The 23,780-nt window shown below is 37.7% G+C and overlaps 1 protein-coding gene across 11 annotated transcripts in view; it reads right to left on the minus strand.

Annotated features, from left to right (window-relative positions):
• Window positions 1–1,461: 1,461 nt before the first annotated feature.
• Nrxn3 (neurexin 3) overlaps window positions 1,462–23,780 on the minus strand; it is a 1,519,933-nt gene continuing 1,497,614 nt past the window's right edge. For 7 of the 11 annotated variants that reach the window (XM_042692579.1, XM_042692578.1, XM_042692581.1 and 4 more), the window contains one exon: window positions 1,462–1,763. In XM_042692579.1, the coding sequence (XP_042548513.1) occupies window positions 1,462–1,763 (302 nt within the window). Of the gene's footprint in view, window positions 2,388–23,780 lie in introns of all 11 variants that reach the window. The other 4 variants (XM_042692577.1, XM_042692576.1, XM_042692584.1 and 1 more) reach the window with 2 other exon arrangements.

Here is a 23,780-nt window from a genome sequence, read left to right on the forward strand (position 1 = left end):
TCTGTGTCAGTCACCCATCAAACATACCATGATAAATATATCTGTATATATATTTATTTATATATATTATACTATTAAATTCCTTTTTGTGTGTCACAGCAGCTTTATTCATTTATTTACTTGTTTTTAAAAAACGATGGGTGAGAGAGGAGTGAGCAAATGGAGAGAAAGACTGAGAGAGAGTTATCCACATCGGGCCACAAAATTAAAATCACTATGAAAACCATTATCATGATGGGGGCAGGGAAAGCACGCTTTTGTTTTTTTGTCATGTCATATTTGGCTTCATGACCTTTTGTGGTTCTATCACAAGTTGAACTTCCATATCTGTTTTGATTATTCAACAGACATTAGTAGTCTTTTTCTCTTTTATTTTTATACTTGCATGCACTTCAATCAGTTACAATGCAGCCTACCCCCTTCTTCCTTTCCCTTGGAAAGGCTTTGTTTAAGGTTTGGAATTTTGCCCATTCTTACAATTTGGGTTAACAGACAGGAACAATATTGTGAAGGAAAGCCAATAGCCTTGATAAAACGAGCCCCAAATCCAGCTGTTCAGGGTTTGGGTGACAAATTCTGAAATTAGATTCTGGGGGGACCAGCTTTGCAAATCAATATTAGCATCTATCACATGGGTTTTGCTATGTGTTCATCAAAGCATTCTGTCGGAAACAAACAACAGATTCTAGAGACACCACACCTGAAATGGAGAGTGAACACCATGGTAGCTTGTGAGTTCATATGGCAAAAGTCTCTCATACTTTTTGTTTTCTGAGTTTTTTTTTTCTCTTCTTCTTATGTCCAGTCACTGTCAAAAACAAAAATAAACAAAAACCCAATAGCTATTTTCCCCTCAGATCTTGAAAAGTTACACACAGACTGGCCAGAACCAGGTAAGAATTTTTTTTGTTCTGTTTTGTTTTTGTTTATCTTATTTTTTTTTGCTGTTTTTAAACATTTTTTGTTTTTGTTTTTTACATAATTAAACAGAAAAAAAATACATCGTTACAGTCAAGCTTCACAAACATCATTACAGACTCACTTGGAGTTATGGAACAAGTAAGTCATGGAGTCTTCTACCTTTTGCAAAGGTCCTGCAGAGACGGAAGCCTTCAAGTTCAAGGACGCGGTGGGGTCACTAAGGCTTGCTCCAGGGCACAAACGTGTGTGTGTTTTATGTTACAGCAGAGCAGTAAGAATTTTTCTGTCTCAGAGCCATGGTTGGGCAATCACAGCTATGGCTGAGCGGTAGAGATAGATAGCTACATCTGTGTGTGCGTGTGTGTGTGTGTGTGTGTGTGTGTGTGTGTGTGTCCTTTTAAAAATGGTTTTCCCACCATAGTCATGGTCTATGTACCCCATCTCAACAGTTGAGACAGTTCCGATACCTGTTATCTTTCATTGTCCAAGGATTCGTCTGTGTATAAATAAATAATTCTGTGTGATCAGTGTTAGCACGGTTTACACGTAGTATTCTTTGTCCTTGTTTTTCTGTTTCTTGTGGCCGCTCTTGGAGCTGGCTTGCTTCTCCTTCATGAGAGTGCCATTGCTCTGGGCCGAGTTGCTGATGTAGTTACGCGTCTCGTCCACTTGGTAGGACCCCTCGTCCCTGTTCCTGTACTTGTACATGGCGTACAGGAGGATCAAGATGCAGAGGGCGGCAGCAGCCACAATGCCGACGACCATCCCTGTTGTACTGCTCGACTCCCGGATCACCTCTGAGGCCCCCGGGACCCGTCTGATTCCCGGCTCCGTGGGGTTTGCTGTGGGCACATTACGGAACATGGGGGAAGTAATTAGTGGGCTCTTCAGTTTGGTGCTGTCTAGCTCATAGGCAGTGGGCAACGGAAGCAAGACTATATCAGGCTGGGGTTTGAGATCACGGTTATTCATTTTGCCAGCTGGCAATTTGGGCACCATCCCAGACGAGGAGGAAGCTGTGAAGCGGATCAGCTCAGGGGACAAAGATGTGGTAGTAGTCCTACTAGTTTCCGAGACTTTGTTAGGTCTAAAGTCCTTGGATTCCCACTTGGGCGCATGTGCTTTGTAGCCACCTTCGAAGATTGAAGTGGAAAGACTCTTATCTGTTACCAAGGAGAAGGTGGTGTAAAAATCTTCATCATCAGTAGGGGGCAGGTTAGAGTCAAAGGTTTCCCCTGAGCCATACCCAGATATCACCAAGCCATCATCATCACAACCATCGCTGCCTTGGTCCGACAAGCAAGGTAACCCCGCCTCAGAGGTCATGGACAGGGAATCTTTGGTGGTCTCAATAATGGTGAGGAGGGGGCGGAAGGTAGGGGGGAGTGTAATGGAAGGTACACGAGTAGCAATAGCAGGGGTAGCTAAAGGGTCTTCTACAAGAAGAGGGAGAACTAATTCACCTCCTGGGATGGAAAAGAAAAAGAAAAACACAATTAGTACAGGTGCTGAGACCGGTCCACAGACACTCTTGATGAATGCACTTCGTACCTTACAGCTCTGAAATCCTAATACAACCACCTGGATCCACAGAGGGATAGTTTTGGTTGTGACCTTGTCATTTGAGGCTGATTAGTGCCCCTGAGAAGCCTCTGCCCACTCACAAACTTAGAATCCTTAGAATGGGAGCGGGGATTGGACTGCTAAAGGTACTCTCAAGTAATTATTTAGACAGAGTTCAAATATGCTGCTTCCAGGACGTGCTTACCAGATAATGCCTTTCGATCAGTTATACCCTCACAGATGCTATCCAAGTGTTGTGTGTGTGTGTGTGTGTGTGTGTGTGTGTGTGTGTGTGTGTGTGTGAATGCAATACATGTGTTGTGCGTTTAGTTTGTGGATTTGGGAATGTCCATTCTTTGTTATCTTCATGGGTTTCTACTAATTTGTTTCATAGACATTCTATGACCAAATCAAGATCAAAACAAACAAAAGACTGTAGTATTTTCTTGTTATTACATTGATTTTATACTTCTTTTTGCAAACAGAAAAAAAGAAGACAAAAGAATTACTATATTCCTTAATTGCAGTCCTCATTTAGCATGAGCTAAGTGATGTGGGCTTCTAAAAATCTGAAAATGCCCTTCCATACATTTGATTATGCTTTTCCAGAATTTACCCTATTTATTAAGTGGCAACTTGCCTTGTAGTAATCTAATCTGTTTTTATGTACTGCTTTTATGCTATATGTAATTAGATAAATCCATGAATTGCTGAAAACTTACATCATCGATTCAGAAATGTTGACTTAGAAAAGAAGTTTTTAAGGCAGTGATTCTTTACTAAAGTGGCAAACACAAATAGCTTTACCTACAGATTCTCATGATTGCATTTATAAACATATAAGCTGAGTCAAGAAACGAGGTTCAAAATAGTTCCTGAAATCACAATGCCTTGTGCATCATAGGTGCCAAAAAATATTCTACAAAGGTTATTTTTCACTTAAATGTAAGGCCAAGGTTTTTCACCTATGTCAAGCAAGAGAATCAAGATATTTTTTGTGTCTTTCTACAATGTTATTTTCCAAGCAGAGGTTCTCAGGAAATCATAGTTCACATCCCTTCACTGAATAGTCTCCAGAATAATAATAAAAAAAAATCCAATTTAAACTTTAAAAAATTCCAACAATTCTCTACCAGGAATGTCATGATATTTCCCTCCCTAGTTGGGATATTGAGACGCTATCATGGATACTGGTGAAATCCTCTTCCTGAGTTAGGGCTCTAAGCTCTTCACTAGTATAAATGCCCTTGCCAGTGTTCTGTCCCTGGCAATGCATTTATTATTGTGAAGAAATGCCAAGTGTCTGAGCATCAGGTACCTGACTGTGGCTAAGATATTCTCCTGTGTCAATGATCAAAGCAGCCAAGATTTAGCAGTGGCTCAATACTGCAGAGTTCTAGGGACATTCCAAGGGGCAAACCTTTCAACCTACAGAGTCTTCTAGAATTCTTCCTGTAAAGATTCATTCTTAGAACTCTCACTCAACAAACCATACCATATAAACTTGGGTTATTTCCTGCAGCTCAGATGGAACCATTGCATTTAAATTGTTCATTCTTCTGCTGCACTAAGAGAGGAACTTCCTGAGGAGAAAGCCTCCAAAGCACTGGAGCATACCCCTTGTGTTCATATCACAAGTACATATCATGCCTTCCTATTTAGACAATGACATTGTGCTACTCAGAAAGATGATAATGTGTGGAATGTGCATCATCTCATAGGAAAAGGATAACAGAATTATATTGTTATCTGGTGCCTATGTATTACTCAGAAAGATGCTAGAGTATAATGTGTATCATTTGTAAGGGAAAGGACAACAGAATTTTTACTGTTATCTGTAGCTTACATAATAATTGTATTATATGTGGGGAAGTAAAACAAAAACCTTTCTGAGAATCTTAAGATGGCCTGTGATCTCTACTCAGAACTCAAGCATCTTTTCTAGGGACAAGAGTGTGAAGGGACTGAACAAAATGATCTTTATAGCATTGCCAGAGCATTGGACTTACTTTACTGGACCAGCATGCCTATTTTTCATTGTGAACATATATAATTCATATACCTCATGACTGAGTTAATGCATAATTCACACACTTTGGCTAGGTTTTATAAATGGGATTTGGAGCACAGTTCCCTAAAGGTAAGCAAGTCCTAAAATGAACCCCAAACAGCCATTTTCTTTATTCCCCTACAAGAAAGGGGCTGGGGAGCAAAGAGTGGTTCATTGAAAGTAAAAACAGGGAAGTGTCTGAGAGACCAGCAGCAAAAAGACAGAGAGGTGAGGGCCAATAGAATCTGTGTGAAGGTTCTCTAGAGATTTCTTATCCAGCTTACAAGAACAAAGGTTGGGCATGTGAGTTCTCTCTTGGCTTTAAAACCTCACAGTTGTTTGTTCTGTATGATAATGACAAAAATGTATTCCAACTGGAGTAAGCAAAGAGGAAACTGGATTAAAGGATGAGACTAAACTGATTTTGAGGGAGAGGCAAAAGCCTTACCAAAAAATAATACAAATACAAACACAAATTGCAGGGTAGAAGCTGCAGTCCCTTTAAGTGAGATTAAGATCGCTGTCTCTGTGATTACAAAGTGGTGTTCACTTGCAGTCTTAGTGTACCATCTGTAACACCCAAATGGAGTCTTCAATTTGCCTTTTTTCCTTGCATATTTTCTAAAGCTTCCCATTGTCCTCCTTGCTTAAAATCTACAACATCCAGGAACAAGTCCCTTTTCTCCTTTCCTTTGGTAATCCTAAGCATTGAACAGCCCCGTGTAAGCATCTCAGTGAATTTACAAACGAAATAAAACTATCTTTTCAGAAAGTTACAGAAAGAAGGTTCTGCAGTCTAATAATTTGTAGAGAGATTCTAAAAGGCTTCTATACTGATCTAGATGTTGGTGCCTCATACCTGTAATCTTAGCAACTCATGAAGTTGAGCTCTGAGAATCATAGTTCAAAGTCAGCCCAGGCACGAAAGTCCATGAGACTCGTATCTCCAATTAACCACCAAAAAGTTGGAAGTGCATCTGTGGCTCAAATGGTAGAGTGCAGCCTTGAGCAAGAGTGCTCAGGGACAGTGCATAGGCCCTGAGTTCAAGCCCAGAACTGGCACCAAAATATTATATACTAAAACCTATCAAAAGCATGAATTCTCCATTTTATATTGACATTAAAAAAATACTAATCCTGATGACTGATTCTTAAAAAGATAAACAATGCCCTCTATTGGGAAAAGTTGAGCCTAAATTATGACATTCTTGAATCCTTGAAATTCTTGAAGCTTCAGTAACTCTCCTTTCTTGGCATCTCCAAGAGTTGAAAGAGTTCCTCTAATTTAAAATAAACTTTACCTGGAATACAGGGGTTATTACTACAAAGGAGATGGTAAAACAAGGGGAAATTTTTAGATAACTGTATGAAAACTGAGTTGAAGTAGATAATTTTAATTTGGAATTCTCTAGGATTCAGGATGATTGAGTGTACATTCAGCCTTCTATGTCATGGGTTTCATATATAAGGGTTCAAGCAACGGTGAATAGAATATTAAACAAAGTGTATCTGTGCTTAAATATGTACGCTATTTTCCTTGTTATTTGTAAGCAATGCTGTGTAAACTGCATATACATCCTATTATCTATTACAGGTAATCTAGAGAACATTTAAAGGATAAGGAACATGTGCATAGATTCTATGTAAGTACTCTTTCTCTCCTCCCCTCCCCTCACTTTCTCTCCCCTTTCTTCTCCTCACTTTGCCCTGCCTTGGCTCACTTAGTCCTGCCCTGTCCCTCCTCTCCTCTCTTCTCCCCTCTTCTCCTCTTCCCTCCCTTCTCTCCCCTCCTCTTTTGTCCCCTCCCTTCCCTTCCCCTCACTTTCCCTCCCCTCCACTCCTCTTCCTTCCCTTCATCTCTCCTCCTCTCCCCTCTTCCCTCTCCTTTCCTCTCTTCTCTTCCTCTCCCCTCCCCTTAGCTCCCTCCCATCCTGTCTCCTCCACCCATTTTCCCTCCCTTCTCCTCTCCTCTTCCCTCCCCTCTCCTTTCCCTTTCCCCTTCCCCTCTCCTCTGTCTTCTCTCCTCCACTCACTTTCCTTCTCCTTCTCTCTCTCCTCCCCTTGCCTTCCTTTCCCTCTCCTATTGTTTCTTCTCCTCTCCCTTCTCTTCTATCTCCTTCCCCTCTCTTCCCTTTCCCTCCTCTGCCATTCCTTCTCTTCCTCCCCCTTTCTTTCCTCTCTCTTCCCTCCTTTTCTCCCAGGACTTAAATGAACCTCCTGCCATGGCCTTCTTGGTATTTAAGACAGCAGGAGAATAATGCACCTGCTTTGCAATGCATTTCTATAAGGTACTTGGACATCCACATGCTGGTGTCTACCCTAGGAAATACTGTAGCAGCCAATAGTAATTAGTTCTCAATATTCAAAGGCTATAGAGTCAGCCCGGTGTGTAGGCTCACAAAGTATTCACAGAATCAGTAAGTCAAATATCATAAAGGTTACCGGTAGAGTGATACAAGACCTAGAGTACACACAAGTCAGAGATTCCTAAGCCATTCTCGGAATTTTTCTTTGGTTTAGAATAAGAACTATCTGTATTCTTTAAAGTTGGCATTTTAAAATCAAGAATATATACATTTTTGACAAGATTGTGCTTTTCTTTAAACTAGAGAGATCACTAGGGATATAAAAGGTCTATTTTAGCCTTGAAGGCTGCCCTGCTTTTTGCTTTATGAGTGTATTTATAGATATATAATTCATGCCTCGGGGGCTGATATGTAGCAAAAGGGGCTCTCTGCCACCGAAAAAGACAGTGTATTAAAAATTGAATAGAACTCTTCTGAGCTGTGAGGATGTTATGGATGATGGCAAATGTAGTGGGTCACCTAAAAAACAGCCCAAGAGCAGCACAAAGTTTCAGTGTGGCTCTAGCCTTTACATCTCTGGAGATAGTCAAGTCTGAAAGATTACCAAAAACATTTTAAAAAATTTAAAAAAATACTGAATCTGAGCAGGGCAACTCTGGAGACCACACATGCTCCAACTCCATGTCTTTCTATTGCTCCTACTGAGCTCTTTGCCTCACCCCTCATTTGCATTATTTGAATTCTCTGCTTGGAAAGTCACATATAATGGTGAGAAATTGTCCCTTTCTCCACTAAATTAGCTGCTATTCATTTAATAATTTGGTGCCATGGATGTGAGGATGTGGAGTACAGAACCATGATGAAGTTTATAAGAACAAATTTTGTCTTCATCCACCTTCAGAAAGATGTAGGCCTTGACAAAGATGGCCGGTACTTGGGGAAAAGAATAGACAAATGTCTCAACTTAGCCTCTTTCGTATTTTAACATGGTGAGATGTTCTAGGTAGAATTTCTTACCAAACCTAATTGGTTTGATTTCTTATTAAGCTTGGTTCTGAATATCTATCAGTTCTATGTTTTAACATGTGTCCATGAAAGAGGAGCTACAAACCATATATATATATATGGTTTTAGACTGGCATGTGAAATGGAGTTTTTCATTTGCTTATCAGTTAGTTACTTTACCTTGAAATCAGATTGAGGTTACCATTAGAACTCTGCATACTAGTCATAAATATGACTTTGGTTAAATTTCTTAAACTCCTAAGTATAATAGAAATCATAACAAAAATCCAGCCTGCCTCAAACCAGTGCACTACTAAGTATTTAGAACTGTGCTTAATGATCCTCAGAAATGACAGTTATTCTTGTCATTTTTTTTATTAATACTTTGGACCTAACAAACACTTAAATCCTGAGTCAAGTTTTTTCTGTCCTATTTTAATGTTATGGTCTCCTGTTAGTAGAGAAAAATTGCATAGATCTAGATTACTGAAGCAATTTTAAGCAAAATTTGTGGGATCAGCACAGATTTTGTATTTTTGAAAAATATTCTGCCTTGATTGAATTGACCTCTGGACAGCACAAGTTTTTAATATAATTAGGTAAATTAACATGGTACTTAGGAAATTCTTAATTTTATGCTGGAGTATTTTCCAACAGGCCAAACAGCACAAAAATCACATAACTGAAGCACAGAAAGCCTATTCATTGACGCTGTGGGCTAAGAAACATATCTATTCTCCACCATTAGGTTTGATATTTCTAAAACAATAATCTATTTATCTATAATTAAAGTACAGAAAAGTAACTGCTTTATTAAAACCATTTCAAAGTGCTTCTTGCCAATCTTCGGTTGCCTGAAATGCGTATGAGAGCATTAACCCAAATGATGTGAAAGTCAAGGAGTATTTCAGTCTGAGAGGTGGAATCTTAACACCATTGTGGTACCTACCTGAGATTGTTTCTGGATAGAAGTGTACATACGAAAAGCATGCTCCATTTTGATGTAATTTTGACTTTCCTTTAAAGGCTTACCTGAGGAAATCCTTGACAGAAAGTGGCAACTATGAACTTTTAGGAAAGGAGAAGGAAAAGGTGGATTGGGGGAGAGAAAAAAGGGGAAAAGGGAGATAGGGAGAGGAGGAAACAGGGAGGGAAAGGAGAGAGAAAAGAGATGTCTTCTCTTTTTGTGTATATGTGTGTGTGCTTGTTCCATAAGCTAGTTTTGTACATTAGAAAGCATCAGTATTATAAGTACAATACTCTATAAACCCCTGGGATTCTTGATGTCATTATTCTCTGGAAAATTGATTTTGTAGCCTGTGGTGATAGTGATAGCATAATCCTGGATAACCAAACTGTACCATAATCACTTGAGAGTACTTTATTTCCCCTTTTCTGAAAGAAAATAAAATAAAGATTTATTTCCCTGAATATTTTCTAAGGATTAAGTGAAGGATGAAATTACCACCAATAACGCTTAGAGTTTACACACTTTTTGTTTTCTGAAGTACATCCCCTGTCCACCATGTGCTATAATGCATTTTAGCAATCAACTACACAATAAACAATACTATCGAGGTTTTAAAGTTGGTGGTTAAAAAAGTTTAGGCAAAGAGGCATGTCATTCTACAGCAAAATCTATATAGTCACTAATTCTCAAAGTAGAATTCACATTATTAGAAGCTATTCAGTGCAAAGCATAACAGCAAAAATTAAGCAAATAGACACAAATGAAATAAAATGATTTCATATAGTCAAGAATAAAATAACTTCATAGATAAAGTAAACTAAAGGCAAAGAGAGCCGATAACAGTAACAAGGCATTCACAATATAAAACACAAAGAAAAGTAAAAGCAAATTAAAAAAAAAAAAAAACTAAGAACCATTTTTGGGAAAATAAGGAAAGAAATCATATCCACAGAGGCAAAATAATTGAAATTAAAAAAGGAGAGCATACCATATTAATTCATAGTCAACTTACATCAACAAATTGCCCGCATGTTTTTTGGCATGAAAGAAAAATTTACAAAAGAAAGTTGTGTAAGAATGCTCTTGGACAAATAGAATTGCCACATTCTTGTAACTTGTTTTTTTTGTTGTTGTTGTCGTTGTTGTTAATTCTTAAAAACTTTTGAGCAAAATGTCTAATTCTTCAAATATAATAATTTACAACAGAGGGTGATACAGGGAGTCAACAACACATACATCCACACCACATAACATAAAAAGAAAAAAAACCTGCACTTTTAAACAATTTTTTTACTTGCAGGGGGTGGGTTGAGAGGGCATCAATTTGAATTAAAATAATTCCGATTGCTATGACTGAAAAATTAAAAAGAAAAAAAAACTTTATAATTTGCCTTTTAAAAAAAATCTGTGAATCTTCAGGGTTCTGAATACATTTCTGCAGGATTGTAGGTTTTCAGCTATAGATTTAATTATTATTTTTTGTCTTTTTGACAAATTTTAGATTTTCTTGAAGTTCTGAGGGATGGATGACAGCACATAAATTTTAACAATGCTAAAGAAAGGGAAGGTATGGGAAGGGAGGATGCAGAAAGGGGAGGGGAGGGTCTATGAGTGAACTACACAGGAGATGAAGATGATGGGAATAAATGTGTAAGTGAGTCGCCATGTCCATGTAAGGGCGGCACGGAGTGATCTAGCTGCATTAGAGCTTCTGGCTGTAAGGAAGGGATGGGCAATATACAAAAACAAATGAGCCTACACATGCCCATCTATGAAAATAAAGAACAGAACTCTAACACTGACAATCTCACACACCCTAAGCTGCAACTTCTTCAACATGCAATTACTTCAAAATTTATTACAGTTTCATTATTAGATTGTTCAATAATCAAATTAAAAAGTTAAATATATTTTTCCCTATTCAAACTAGCCAAAGTACATAAAATAATAATACTCATATTCATGATCAAAAGGTTAAAAGCAAAAAACAAAGAGACTAGATTAATGCATTCAAATTGAACAACTTCATCTGCAGCCACACAGCCCCATCTATAGTTGGGGGAGAGGGGTTAGAGGTCCACAAAGACTAATGAGAGACAGTACTGGGTAGATAGCCCGAATACTGACATACTACTTACTCCTGTGTTTGTTTGATTTTTTAAAAATCATCATTATCTTTAAGTAGTTTTACAAAGAAGATTCAATTCAACATATCAATTTATGAGTACAGTGCATCTTGATCAATTCCACACCTTCCACCATTCTCCCCCATTTCCCTTGTTTAGAAATGGTATGATTCAAATGACTCGCCAATCTTCTTCCTTAAGCCACCTATGTTGACAGTGAGACTGGACAATTTGACAGAGGTGGATGTGGGAAATCTGCAGCTGAAGTTGTTCCACATTTAAAGAGGGAGTGGGGGGAAATTGCAGAAAACAATTCATAACTTTTTTTCTTATATGTTGGATAAAACCAAATCTAAAGATCTAGCAATTAAAAAGAAATACATTGATATATATAAATATATATAGGTTGATAGAGATACAATACAAAAAGTACCTAGTTCCCAAACAAGAAGGGAGAAAATAACCAAAAAAAATTAAAGAAAAAATATTGTACACATTTTCAGAGATGAACAACCAGATGCACACGTTGAGTAGGCACAGACAGAGCGGTCAGGGGACACTGTTTTTGTTGTTTTGTTTTGTTTTCTGGACAATTTATTCCCCTTTTAGTGATGATAGCCAAAATTGAAAATAAATTTTGCATTTTCTTTAAAATATATTCTTTTGATCTTGCTTCTTTCGTTAAATAAAAAGGGCGTGCAGTCTGGATGTACGTCATAAGTAGACATTGAAAAGAGAAGAAAGTGGCTAGGCTGACAAATAGGTTATCGTCTATTATCCTTTAATTTTAGGAATGTTAATCAAATCAACACATGCTTAAAGTAAGTTGCATTTAGGGAAAAGTAGAAAAACAGAGCAGGCAGCTAGGGATAGGGAGAGGTTAGCAAGACAAAACCAATTTGGGAGTGTTTTGTTTCATGCTTTTCCAGTAGGGGTCAAAGGACATCTCAAGGCTTCTTGCCAGTTGGAAGGAGGAGAAGAGAGATGGAGAGAGAGAGAGAGAGAGAGAGAGAGAGAGAGAGAGAGAGAGAGAGAGAGAGAATGAATAATGTGTGTGTAGGTGTGTAGAAGATTGATGTAGAGCCTATAGCAACAATAATTGAAATATATAAATATATATATATAGAGAGAGTTCATGAAGTGTGCTTTAAGGAACTGACTACAAATTTACTCATATCTGATGAAGGCCCATTTTGTAAGGCATAGCAAGATTATAGTTAAAATTGCTTCATGGGAGTATTCTTGAGTTTTGTCAAATTGACAGAGTACCATGAATGACAGGAGGATGTTAAAATAAATCTGACAGTTGCAGGAATAACCAATATTACTGTAATAATAGTGTCAAAACTTCTCACTGCTCCAAAGGAGATAGTACCAGTATCTTTAAATTATAGGAAAATCATGAAATGAATATGATTTGTTGAAGTACATTGGGGAAAACTTTGCATCTTTCAGAAGGTAACTGGAGAGATAGTGTTACATCAAATCTACATTGAGAAGGGTAGAATAGAGTGGGGGTGTGCAGCATGTATGGGAAGATTGAGAGGAAGAGAGTTCAGAAAGAATAGAAGGAGAATGTTTAGAAATGGCCTCAGCCTCTACTAGAAGAGATCACTAGAGTTGTATCCATTGCTCTATCCCTATGAGAACACTAATGTTCAACCAAGGACTGGGAAACCCGGGTAGGCAAACCACAAAGGCAAGACACTTGAGAGCCAATTCCAACCACTTCTAAGAACTCTTTTTGGGTGACTTTGACAAATCGTATAAAATTTGAAAATGAGTCCCAACTTTTGTCCCCTGTCAGACGCCCCTTTTATTATTTTATTCTAAAATAAATTGTAGTAATGTGTCCCCATGGGTCAGTCCGTACCAAGATTTTTTAGTCTCTGGTTTAATAATGTCAATCATTATTCTGGGAACTTCACAAAGTGCAGCTGGAAAATTTTCGGAGGAAAGAAAATCCCAATTCATACAAGCAAGCAAAACCCTTGTTGCCAGTTAGTTGATCTTTTTTTCAGACCAATTATATATTTTTCACCTTGAATTTTTAGTCTATGAAAAGACTTTCTGTTTATATAGTCTCATAAGATATCAAATGACTTCTGGAAAACAAGTTCATTTGGGGACCATTCATATAGACTGGATTTGTTTCACAGACAACTGCTGAAGGCAGGTAGCAGAACTGCTGTATGTGTGAGACTTCAGAATAGGACATCTCCAGTGCATCCAGAATGCTATATAAGAAGGTATGTTTGGAGGATGATGCATTGGGAATCTGATTTCCCTGAAGTTGCTATTGAGTAATTTACCTATTTGAAAATTGCCTTGTTTAAAGCTCTTACAAGCAGGAGAGCACTTGTATTTCAGAAATCATAGTATGAACAATTGAGCCTGTCAAAATTTATGATTGTTACTTTGCAAATAGAATAATGTATAGTTTTTTTTAACCCATGGAAGCCATAGTTTCAAATGAAGCCAACACAATTTGGACACAGTACACATCCATATGTACAATATAAATCAACCATTAGTTCACACATCCAAAACTTCTTTGATCTCTAATATAAAATACAAATTACTAGTAGTTGACAATCCTGCTGCAGCTCTATCATCATCTATAAGTAGGTTTTTATTATCAGTAGCGTGTGATTATATATATATATATATATACATACGTATATGCATATATGTGTATATATTTCTAACAATGAGAATGCACTTAGACTATATTTGCTATTAAGATTAAATAATATAATAATCTGAATTGAAATGGCATATGTGGATGTCACTATTTTTATCTCATTGCATTCTTAATGGAAAAAAATCTCACATTTACTGCACATTTACTGCATGTGCATTAAGGTGGAATTGCACTGTTTAGTATTCACTGTTAGTTTGCTTGTGTTGAAGAAATATGCTCCTGTGACACTTATGGACATTGAGCTTGAGAAGCTCATAGATAGCTTCAGGTAGCTCAGAACACAACTCCAACCTCTTCCAACCTCAGTCTTGCCTGCTAGAAGACACTGGCTACCATGTGTGTAGGTCAGGTGTAGGAGGAACTTTCATTAAGTATTTAATTAAGTACTTTATAGTTCTCATGGAATATAGGAGAGAAAAAGGAAGGAAGAGGGGCCAATCTGTGTACAATAATGAGGAAAACTTAAAAACCTAGAGAGGGGGCTGAGAAAGGATTGGGCAGAACAAATACCTAATAAATATTTTCAGTTTTCATTTCAGGTATTTAAAGTAATCTTTCAGTGACTTGTTCTCCTACTAAATGTATAAAAGCATCTTCGTCAAGTCTACTTCTGCGTGTCTATGGGATGGAAATAGAGGTACTTCTGGGAGAATCAGTGAATCACATAAGGGCTTTGAACAAAAATGTTGATCTTGATGGAAGTGAAATCTTGGGAATATGTATGACTCTTATCCGGGTTGGAAAAAGATCCTAGCCTATATTATCAATGCTCACAACTTCTTCCCCCAGCTTAATGTAGTCAGAGAAGGGCTGATGGAATGTTTAACAAGCAAAAATGCTTAATACTTTTTAAAGAAAAATATTCCATTCAATATTCCTGTTCTAGTTCTTCCCTGACTGAATTTACAGACCTAATTACAGCAGATAGGAACAAAGAGAAACACAAAACTTCCATAATGGAATGGAGAAGCCAGAATACAATCAAGTCATTCACAGCTATTTGTTTCTATAGTCATTTTAATATATATTGTTTCTATAGTAACTTGTTTCTACATTTGTTTCTATATTAATGATCCATATTTTAAAAGACTTCATTTGTCCAACTTATAAAGATAAAAAAGAATGTATAAAATATTAAGAAAGTATTAATTTTGAAAATTGGTTTTGAATTGGTTTTGAAAATGTTTAGAGATTAGGACCTTAAATTAGTGGCTCTATTCAGTGCATTCACATAAGCTTTAACTTGTGGCTAGAATTTGATTCCATAATTTCTATTCTTCTTTGTGACCACTTCTTTGTGATCTCTGCTAACTCAATGCTATATGGTACTTAAATTGTTTTCTCCTTTGTCTCAACTAGACCCTAAACAACTTTAGGGGAAGGATGATGTCTTGCTTACCTGTAATTTTTTTCTATGACTATAATACTAGTGGCTATTCAAAAATTTATTGGACAAGTAAATGCATGAGTAAATAAGTGAATGTATTCAACTGCTTACATTTTCACTGACACACTAGCCTATAGTGATAGAAATTAGTAGAAAAGTAAGCAGTAAAGGAATGATGACCTATCCGACTTGAAGATGGTAGGATAAGCTGATAAGCCAAAACGTACCTGATAATAAAATGAGGGGTACGGGTTACAAAAGAAGAAGAAGGTAAGAAGGACAGAAGAATGAGTAAGTAAGGATTGGACACTAAAGCTTTGTCCCTGGGACCTTATAGGAAACAAAAAGTGGCACACTAAACAGAAAAGCCATCTTCCATGACTCCATTTCTTCCTATTTAACTACAAGTCAACCAATCCCTGTAATGCAGGAGGCAGAGCAAGCCAGTTGAGATAGGTTGAAGTGCTGTTTCCCTGTTATATATCTATGGCACACGTTCTCTTTCTCTGCCATATTGCTTTTGAATAAATTTTTCTATCAACTTGTGTGTTTGCATCTTGCCTGAATTCTTCTTTTGCTGAATGCAAGAATCAGGGTTAATTTATCTGCTCTAGATTTCTAGGAACATATTTGGTGCATTGGCTAGGAAATCAGGGGGTTAAGTATGTCTTTGTCTGACTGGAGGTCATGAAATGGTCACAAACAGTGGTTTTCATGAAGGCAATAAAATCTTCATCACCCCAATAGCTCATTTGCTGCCCACAACAACAGCTAGTGGATGAGGACTTTTGTAGTCAATAAACCAAAGTTAAGGATTGTATTATGTAGTAGCTGGTTAGAATTTTGAAAAAACTGGTTGATCTCTCTGAGATTATTTTATTCATGTGTGATATAAAAATTAATCTACCTCATAGGGGAGGCAATGATTTCATTTTGAATGCTGCTAAACTCTACAGAACTTCTAACATGTTTCTTACTATTGTCATTAACGTCTATGAGCTACAAAATGAAGATTTCCTATTCCACAGAGGAGGTACATCCCAAAGAACCATGTTAATTCCAAGTGTGATCTTTGCATTATATAAGCTCATAGTCTTTGAACTCAATACATTTGTTGTTACTGTAGCGATGGGGAGAGGGAAACTACAAAAGGAGGAATCTCATCAAATCTCAACATGGTGCTGAAACTATAGAGTAAAATGAGAACATCAAAGATTCAAGGACTAAGGTGGTATTCTAGCTCTTTTCTCCGCATAGGGTTAATACTGGTTAAGATACACAAAAGCACAAATCCATTTAAGAAATTGCCAGGAATTAATATTTCTTTTCATTTTGTTTTAATGCTAATATGCTATTAGTATAAGTAAGCCTTTCTTCGTCCAGCGTAATAATAAGTTCCTTGATACACAGGTTAAATCTTTATGCTTATTGTGTGTGTGTGTGTGTGTGTGTGTGTGTGTGTGTGTGTGTGTGTGTGTGTGTTAATCTGTCTAGCATATGGTGGGGGCACAGAATAGCCTTTCAATATGTATTCTGTTGAATTGCACTACAAAAATAGAACAGCTTGGCAACATTTGGAGCTCTGTTTTGGGAACTTGGGATTTCTCAAAAAGCTATCCTGCCTGGCACTAATTTCTTTAATCAAGAGGGAATATCTCATAAAGTGTAACAAGAGAAAAAGCAATGAAAAAACACCAAACCAATAAAAAACATAAAATAGCTTAGCAACTGTTGCCCTCTGCTTAGCCTCACTTCTCTGTGGATCTTAGGGCCAGAGTGGGGATGCCATCTATCACCATCTTGAAGTGTGATGGATGAAAGGGAATTGGGTTTAATTGGAACCATCTTGTCTTCATGGTGGAGGTAGGTGATGGGCGAGCCTGAGTCCTAGATGCCGGAGTGGGCACTTGGACTCTAAGGTTACTGAATCCGCCAGTCTTGGGTCTTGAACTCTCAAACTCCCTGTGACCCTGCCCCCTGACATGACCCTATTTAGCCCCAGACCAGCTCAGATGCACAGTAAAAATCAGACCAAGTCACTTTCTTCCTACAAAAATAGTGCTTCCCCCCCCCCCCCCAAATAAAGATTCTGTACTCTTATCCACCATGGAAGTCTCTTATAGTTAGCTCCCTGTCTCCAGTCTCATTCCCTAAGGCTTCCCTGGACTTAGAAGTCTCAGGCTCTGGCCATATGCTCTAGCTTCCCTTGCAGCAATAGTCCTCCTTTCCTTGCTCATTGCCTGGCTAGTTCCTTCTGTTGACTCTGGTCTAACACATACTTTCCTTCCTCAGAGAGCCTTTTAGGACTTCCCTCAGAGTCTATTCTTGACCTGCACATCATCTTGATGATTCTATGTTTGTAATCTACTAGTAGACTCCTACCTATCAATTCATGCTTGTTACTCCACTGCTGAAACATTCGTTTCATGAAAGTAGAGGCTTTGTCTCCCAGGAGTAGAGACTTTGTCTCATTGTTCATTGTCGTTAGTACAGTGTCAAGTGCACATAGTATGACTCAGAAATCACTTGACTGCTAAGAGTAGGAAGGATGCTACAAGTATATTGAAAACAGGATATGATTCTCTTTTATCTTGCAGTCTTCTATAGGTGATAGCATGGTGTTTGGCCTGCAACAGGCACTGGGTTCATGTTTTGTAAACAAGTTGTTGAAGCATCAAAATTCTGTTTTGCTTTCTTTTCTTTTCCCCTTCTCTAAATCAGATGGGATTTCCCAGAGTTCTACTCAGCAATTGCAATGCAAATTGAACCTCTCATCCACAGCTGGCTCAGAATCCCTTTTGAAAAATACATCACTCTCTATCTCATTTTTGTTTCTATAAACTGGTGCTGGGATGTGTATTTAAAAACCCTGGCTTCCTTTGCAGTACTGTAGGATACAGATGTTACATATTCACGGCATGTAGACAAAGAGTTGACTGATATTGACAACTATCCTTCAGGCAGTGGAAAGAAGGGCCTAAACAAATTATTAATGGGAGGAATGGTGATGAGGGTAGTGAAAATGCACAGGATTATCTTTGCCTGCTGAGTCCCTGTAGTCGTCAGAAGAGTTTGACAACAATGGGACCTTTATTCTGAACTGTTACTACGATATTTTATGATGTGTTTATAGAGTGATAAATTATTCAAGAAGGCTTCCTTTGCTTCTGTTTTCTAAAAAAATCATATTTTCTGTCATTATGACCTGAATTTTGACCATTTTCTTTATGATGGTATTTCTCCAGGCAGTAGTAATCTAGGCACTGCAAATCTATTGCCTGCCCTCTGCAGGATCCTTAACTTCTCTAAATTATCCATAACACTTATCATGTAACACTTATCATGAAATCACTTTTTTTGTTGTTTTTACTCTGCAATCTATCTTCATCGCAAAGAATATAGTATAGTACTCATAAAAATCAATAATAACAAGGTGTATTTAGTTAATGTACCAACAAAGACTGTGCCACAAAAGAGAAAATCTTGCCTAATATTCAGGCGACTGAAATAAAGATGATATATCCCTGTTTTTGTTTTTGTGCCAGTACTGGGGTTTAAACTCAGGGCCTGAGCACAGTCCCTTAGCTTTTTGGCTTCAGGCTGGTGCTCTACCACTTGAGCCACACCTCCATTTCTGGCCTTTTAGAGTTAAGATTCCCTTGGATTTGTCTGCCTGGCTTCAAATTGAGGTTGTCAGATCTCAGCATCCTGAGTAACTAGGATTACAGGCATGAGTCTGTAATTTTCAACTATATGTAGCTTAAGTGAGCCTCTAGCAACTGGTTTTCAAGAGAGAAAATAGCAAAGATTCCTGAACAGACAGATATCCTAAGATTGTTTTTAATTTTTAAAACTCATAGAATGCATATTAAGGGAGGGAATATAAGAGATTTCTTAGTTATTCCAAAAGCTCAATAGATATGTATCTCTGAATTAGTTTGGACAGATGCTCTGGGGCAAATGCATATAATTAAAACACAAAAAAAGGTTGGCATAGTGATTTCTTTGCAAATATGAAGAATGAGAAAAGAAATTACAATTAGGGATAAATTATAATTATATAGTTAAAACATTAATTTACCAGAAGCCTACTTCTGAAAGAAATGATCCTAAGAGTAATGAGAACTTACTCCTTTCCAGAGTACTTGCAAGTACTTTAGGGATTTTATTTCATTTAACCATTAGAATTACATATTGTATATCAGTAAACCAGGACTTCATAGACTAAGTAATTTGTCCAAAGTTATATAACTAGGAAGTTAAGAAGCCATAATTCAATGCCACTATACATTTTTTATATTAAATCACATGCCACTAAAAAGTATATATTGAGATTTTTGTTTTATTTTTAAAAAGGCCATTCTCCGTGAATATGGGAAATTACAACAAAGCTAAGTGCAGAAAAGTACAAAACGCTTTGTACAGAAAAATTTCCACTGGAGGTCCTAGATCTCTATACATTTATCTTAAACTTGTATGCATGTATGACTTAAGTCATTGAGTTTACAATATGATTTTATATTTAGAGGGGCTCTAATAATAGTTCATTCTGTTGCATAGATTCAAGGCCATCTAACCTAGCCTACTAAATCAGTCTTTATTAAAAGCAATAGGGATAGATAGCAGGAAGTATGAAAGTATCTGCATTAATTTTTAAAAGTTCCTCAAGGGATTCTTGAGCAAAATAAGGATTGGAAATAGCATTGTAAGTACATGATTGTGACTGTCCTTTAATCTCAAAAGATTGTGTAACTGGATCTTAGTTAAAGACTAGGGGGAGAGGACTAGACTTTCAGTTCCAGCTGGATCATAGACTCAGCTGTGATATGACTTCTGTTAGCTGCAATATATCATAATTTCTCTTGCTTGTAAAATGGAGGTAAACTTCACTAGATATTGATTCAACCAATCAGAGGAATATGAGATATAAAAGCATTATTTTAAGTATGCATATACATATGATTCATACTTCCAATATTACTGGAAGAAGAATAATTACCTCACAGACACATCATAAATTATCCAATAATTTCCAATAGTTTCTAATGTATGGAATTTAGGACCACACAATAAAATGCTTTTGTATTTTTTATCTATTCTAGAGTTATTACAGTAGAAGCTTCAGTTACTAAAGTAGCAATCTGTTAAAATAGGAATCGATTATAATTGTCTAAATGACTTGGTGACTTTCCTGCGGTCCTGAAGTATCATTTCAATCTCATATGATTGTCATTCATATGTTATCCTAATCTATCATTGACTCTATAAATTAAATGTTGGAAGACAGCCCCATGTGTTTCTTTTCAGGTCTGATATGAGGCTATTTGGGGTGGAGGTCTCAGAAGAAAATACCAAATCAGAACACAGTCAGTTGGACTAAGTCATACAACTAGAGACAATTTTGAAATAGACTAGGTCTAAAAGAAAAAGAAGAGATCCATAGTACTGTGCAACCACTTGGAAGGGCTGAGTTTACTCGAGCTAGCACTACAAGTTTCTTCTGTTTAAACAGTAGAAGACAACTTTGAAATGATTAAGCACATTTTTCTCCCTGTTTCTGTTTTTTTCATTACTTTTAAGCCTCTAAAGCCATTCTGCTCTGCTTATGAAGTTTCATAGGAAAATAGGATAGATGTTGCCTGATACTAGAAATCACAAATAAAGCCAACACATTTTAATTGAAATGACATATATTTTGCTGTTTTTTTGACAACCTCCAAAAGGTTAGCTCTAGTAATTATTGCAGGACATGAAGAAATAAGTCCTTGTGTTGAGTAGGTGAAGATGACAGCACAGGCTCAAATTCAGAAGATAAAGGAATCCGTTCCTTTAGTGTTCCTTCAAAATCTGCAGCCCACTGGGTACTAGTAGCTCACAACTGTCATCCTAGCTACTCAGGAGGCTGAGCTCTAAGGATTGCAGTTTGAAACCAGCCAGGGCAGAAAGGTCCCTGAGACTCATTTCCAATTAACCGGTAAAGTGTTGGAAGTGGATCTGTGGCTCAAGTGGTAGTGCACGAATCCCTAAATTCAAGCCTCTGTAGGGTCACAAAACACAAACAAAACACACAAAAGCCTTCCAAGCCATGTGTGTCTAACCGTTGTGTTAAAGACAGAATAAAGGCACAGCCAGAAATGAAAGTTAGAAACCAGAGTTTTAGACACCTTTCTTAGCAGAAGCACCAGAGGGTATCTGGTGCACTTAAATATCTCCTTGGCTACACTACAGTCATCTTTCTTCAATGGGATTCCTAAGACTCTCCCTGGTAAGAGGGAGCTGATTATGGCAAAGGCTGATTCAGATGGATAAATGACTTGATTTTTAAGACTTACTCTGACATATGATGACCATATGAGGTAGTGATTTAAAAAAATAAAGAAGACTCCAGAAACATTAACGTTTCTATTTTTAGCAACTGCACTACTTTTAATTAAGGAAATCAGCATGGTGAAACTCGCCAAACGTCTTACATTCTCTGTCTGGAAATACAAGTGGAACGAACTCACATGCAATTGTTCCCTGTGAGAAATTTGCTCATTAATTTCATTCCTGTTTCAGAGTGTTAATCTACAGTGAGATTTCTTCCAAAGCTGTTAGCTAAAAGGTCATTTTTTTCTCCCAAATGGATGGGTAGTGCTGAAAGCTAAAACTTAAAACTCATGAAATGTCTCAGTATTATTTTTACAAAATTGCAGGGCCTCAGGCTGTTCTTGCTTGGATCCTTTGTGCTAATTTCTTTAAGGCAGATGTTGTAATAACGCATTTCACAGAAAATATAATTCAATAAACAGTTCACTAGGGACAGTTCTTAAGTGTCTTCACCAACTTGGTAGAATGTGTGTGCATGTGTGTCTGCGTGCATGCATGCGTGTGTGTGTGTGTGTGTGTGTGTGTGTGTGTGTGTGTGTTGGTGCCAATACTGAGGCTTGAATTCAGATACCCAGTCTCTCAGTGGGCTTTTTCACTCAAGGATGGCACTCTACCACTTGAAACATACCTCTACTTCTAGCTTTTTGCTGATTCACTGGAGTCTCAGGTACTTTTCTGGCTTGGCTGGTATCAAACCATGATCCTCACGTGTCAGCTTCCTGAGCAGCTAGAATTACAGGTATGAACCACTGTCACATGATTGGCAAGAAGTTTGGATAGTGGCAGGTCATTGCTACTCTTTCTTTATGTGAAAGGTCATACGTATAATAAAAATATGAGGCACTCTTGAAATATGAAGACATTTGGCAGCTTATCTTATAGGACTGGCTGATGGGTACACAATGGCAGAAGGAACTGTATACAGGATTGGCAAATGTCTGTTTTAGCTTCATATTTGAAAGTATTTGATGAACCCACCATCCCGAAGTCTATTTCAGAAGGAAAGAAAACCAAAAGCAAGGACTTAGCTAAGTGGAAGTCTCTAGAGAAAAACTCTCTGATACTTTTACAGAAAATGACATCCAAGAACTATTAGTGGTGAAAAGAATAATTTTGTAAAGCAGTGGTATTCGCTCTCAGTGGCCCAAAGGGAGAGAAAGAGATGGGAATTATCTGTTCAATATGTTTTCTAAGAAACCATTGCACTAAGTAAAATTGGATGTTACTAGGTCTGTTTCCACATTCTGGTTACATGTTTTACTAACAAGTGAAGCTTCCAGAAAGAAAGCTCTTCTGACTGTGCAGGAAAAGATTCAACACTGAGAACAGGACTTGGGGACAATCTTATTGGTAGTATGACTTCGGATAAATGATTTAAACTTCCTGTGCTTATTTTAGTGCTTGTAAAACACAAAGGTTAGGTAAGATAAATGTTTTGAAAAAAAATGAAACAAAACTCAGTGACATAAGGAAAGGAAGCATTAATGGAGCACAAACCTGTTAAAAAATCATGACTGTCATTTGCTGAATACCTCACATAAATTGTAGTACTGTTTCCTGAACATTATATTGTTACATAAGTGGAAACTGATGTTTGATGTTACCTTTTTACCTTATATTTTTTTCTAGTCCTGAGGCTTGAACTCAGGGCCTGGGTGGGCACTGTCCCTGAGCCTCTTTGTGTTCAAGGTTAGCACTCTACCACTTGAGCCACAGAGTCACTTTTGGCTTTTTCTGAGTAGTTTATTGGAGATAAGAGTCTCACGGCTGGGCGCCAGTGGCTCATGCCTGTAATCCTAGCTACTCAGGAGGCTGAAATCTGAGGATCATGGTTCAAAGCCAGCCTGGGCAGGAAAGTCTGTGACACTTATCTCCAATAAACCACCAGAAAACTGGAAGTGGGGCTGTGGCTCAAGTGGTAGAGTGCTAGCCTTGAGCTGAAGAGCTGAGGGACAGCGCCCAGGCCCAGAGTTCAAGCCCCACAACTGACAAAAAAAAAAAAAAAAGTTTCAGGAACTTTTCTGGCTGGGCTGGCTTCAAACTGTGAGCCTTAGATCTCAGTGTCCTGAATAGCTGGGATTACAGGAGTGAGCCACTGGCCCCTGGTGTGCCTTTCTTAAGAATCAAAAACAACTTAAAAAGCACTTTACAGCTCAATGGCAGTGGCTTGTGCCTATAATCCTAGCTACTTAGGGAGGTGAGATTTGACAATCACAGTTAGAAATCAGCAAAACCCTCCAAACTCTTATCTCCAATGAATCAACAAAGAGCTGGATGTGTACACGTAGCTCAAGTAGTAAGGTCTCAGCCTTGAGTACAAAACCTAAAGGAGAGACTGAGGACCTGAGTTCAAGCCCCAGCACTGGCACAACACCTCTT

Source organism: Dipodomys spectabilis, unplaced genomic scaffold (genome assembly GCF_019054845.1).
Source record: "Dipodomys spectabilis isolate Male_0828 unplaced genomic scaffold, ASM1905484v1 ptg000157l, whole genome shotgun sequence".
NCBI classification, from domain to species: Eukaryota; Metazoa; Chordata; class Mammalia; order Rodentia; family Heteromyidae; genus Dipodomys; species Dipodomys spectabilis.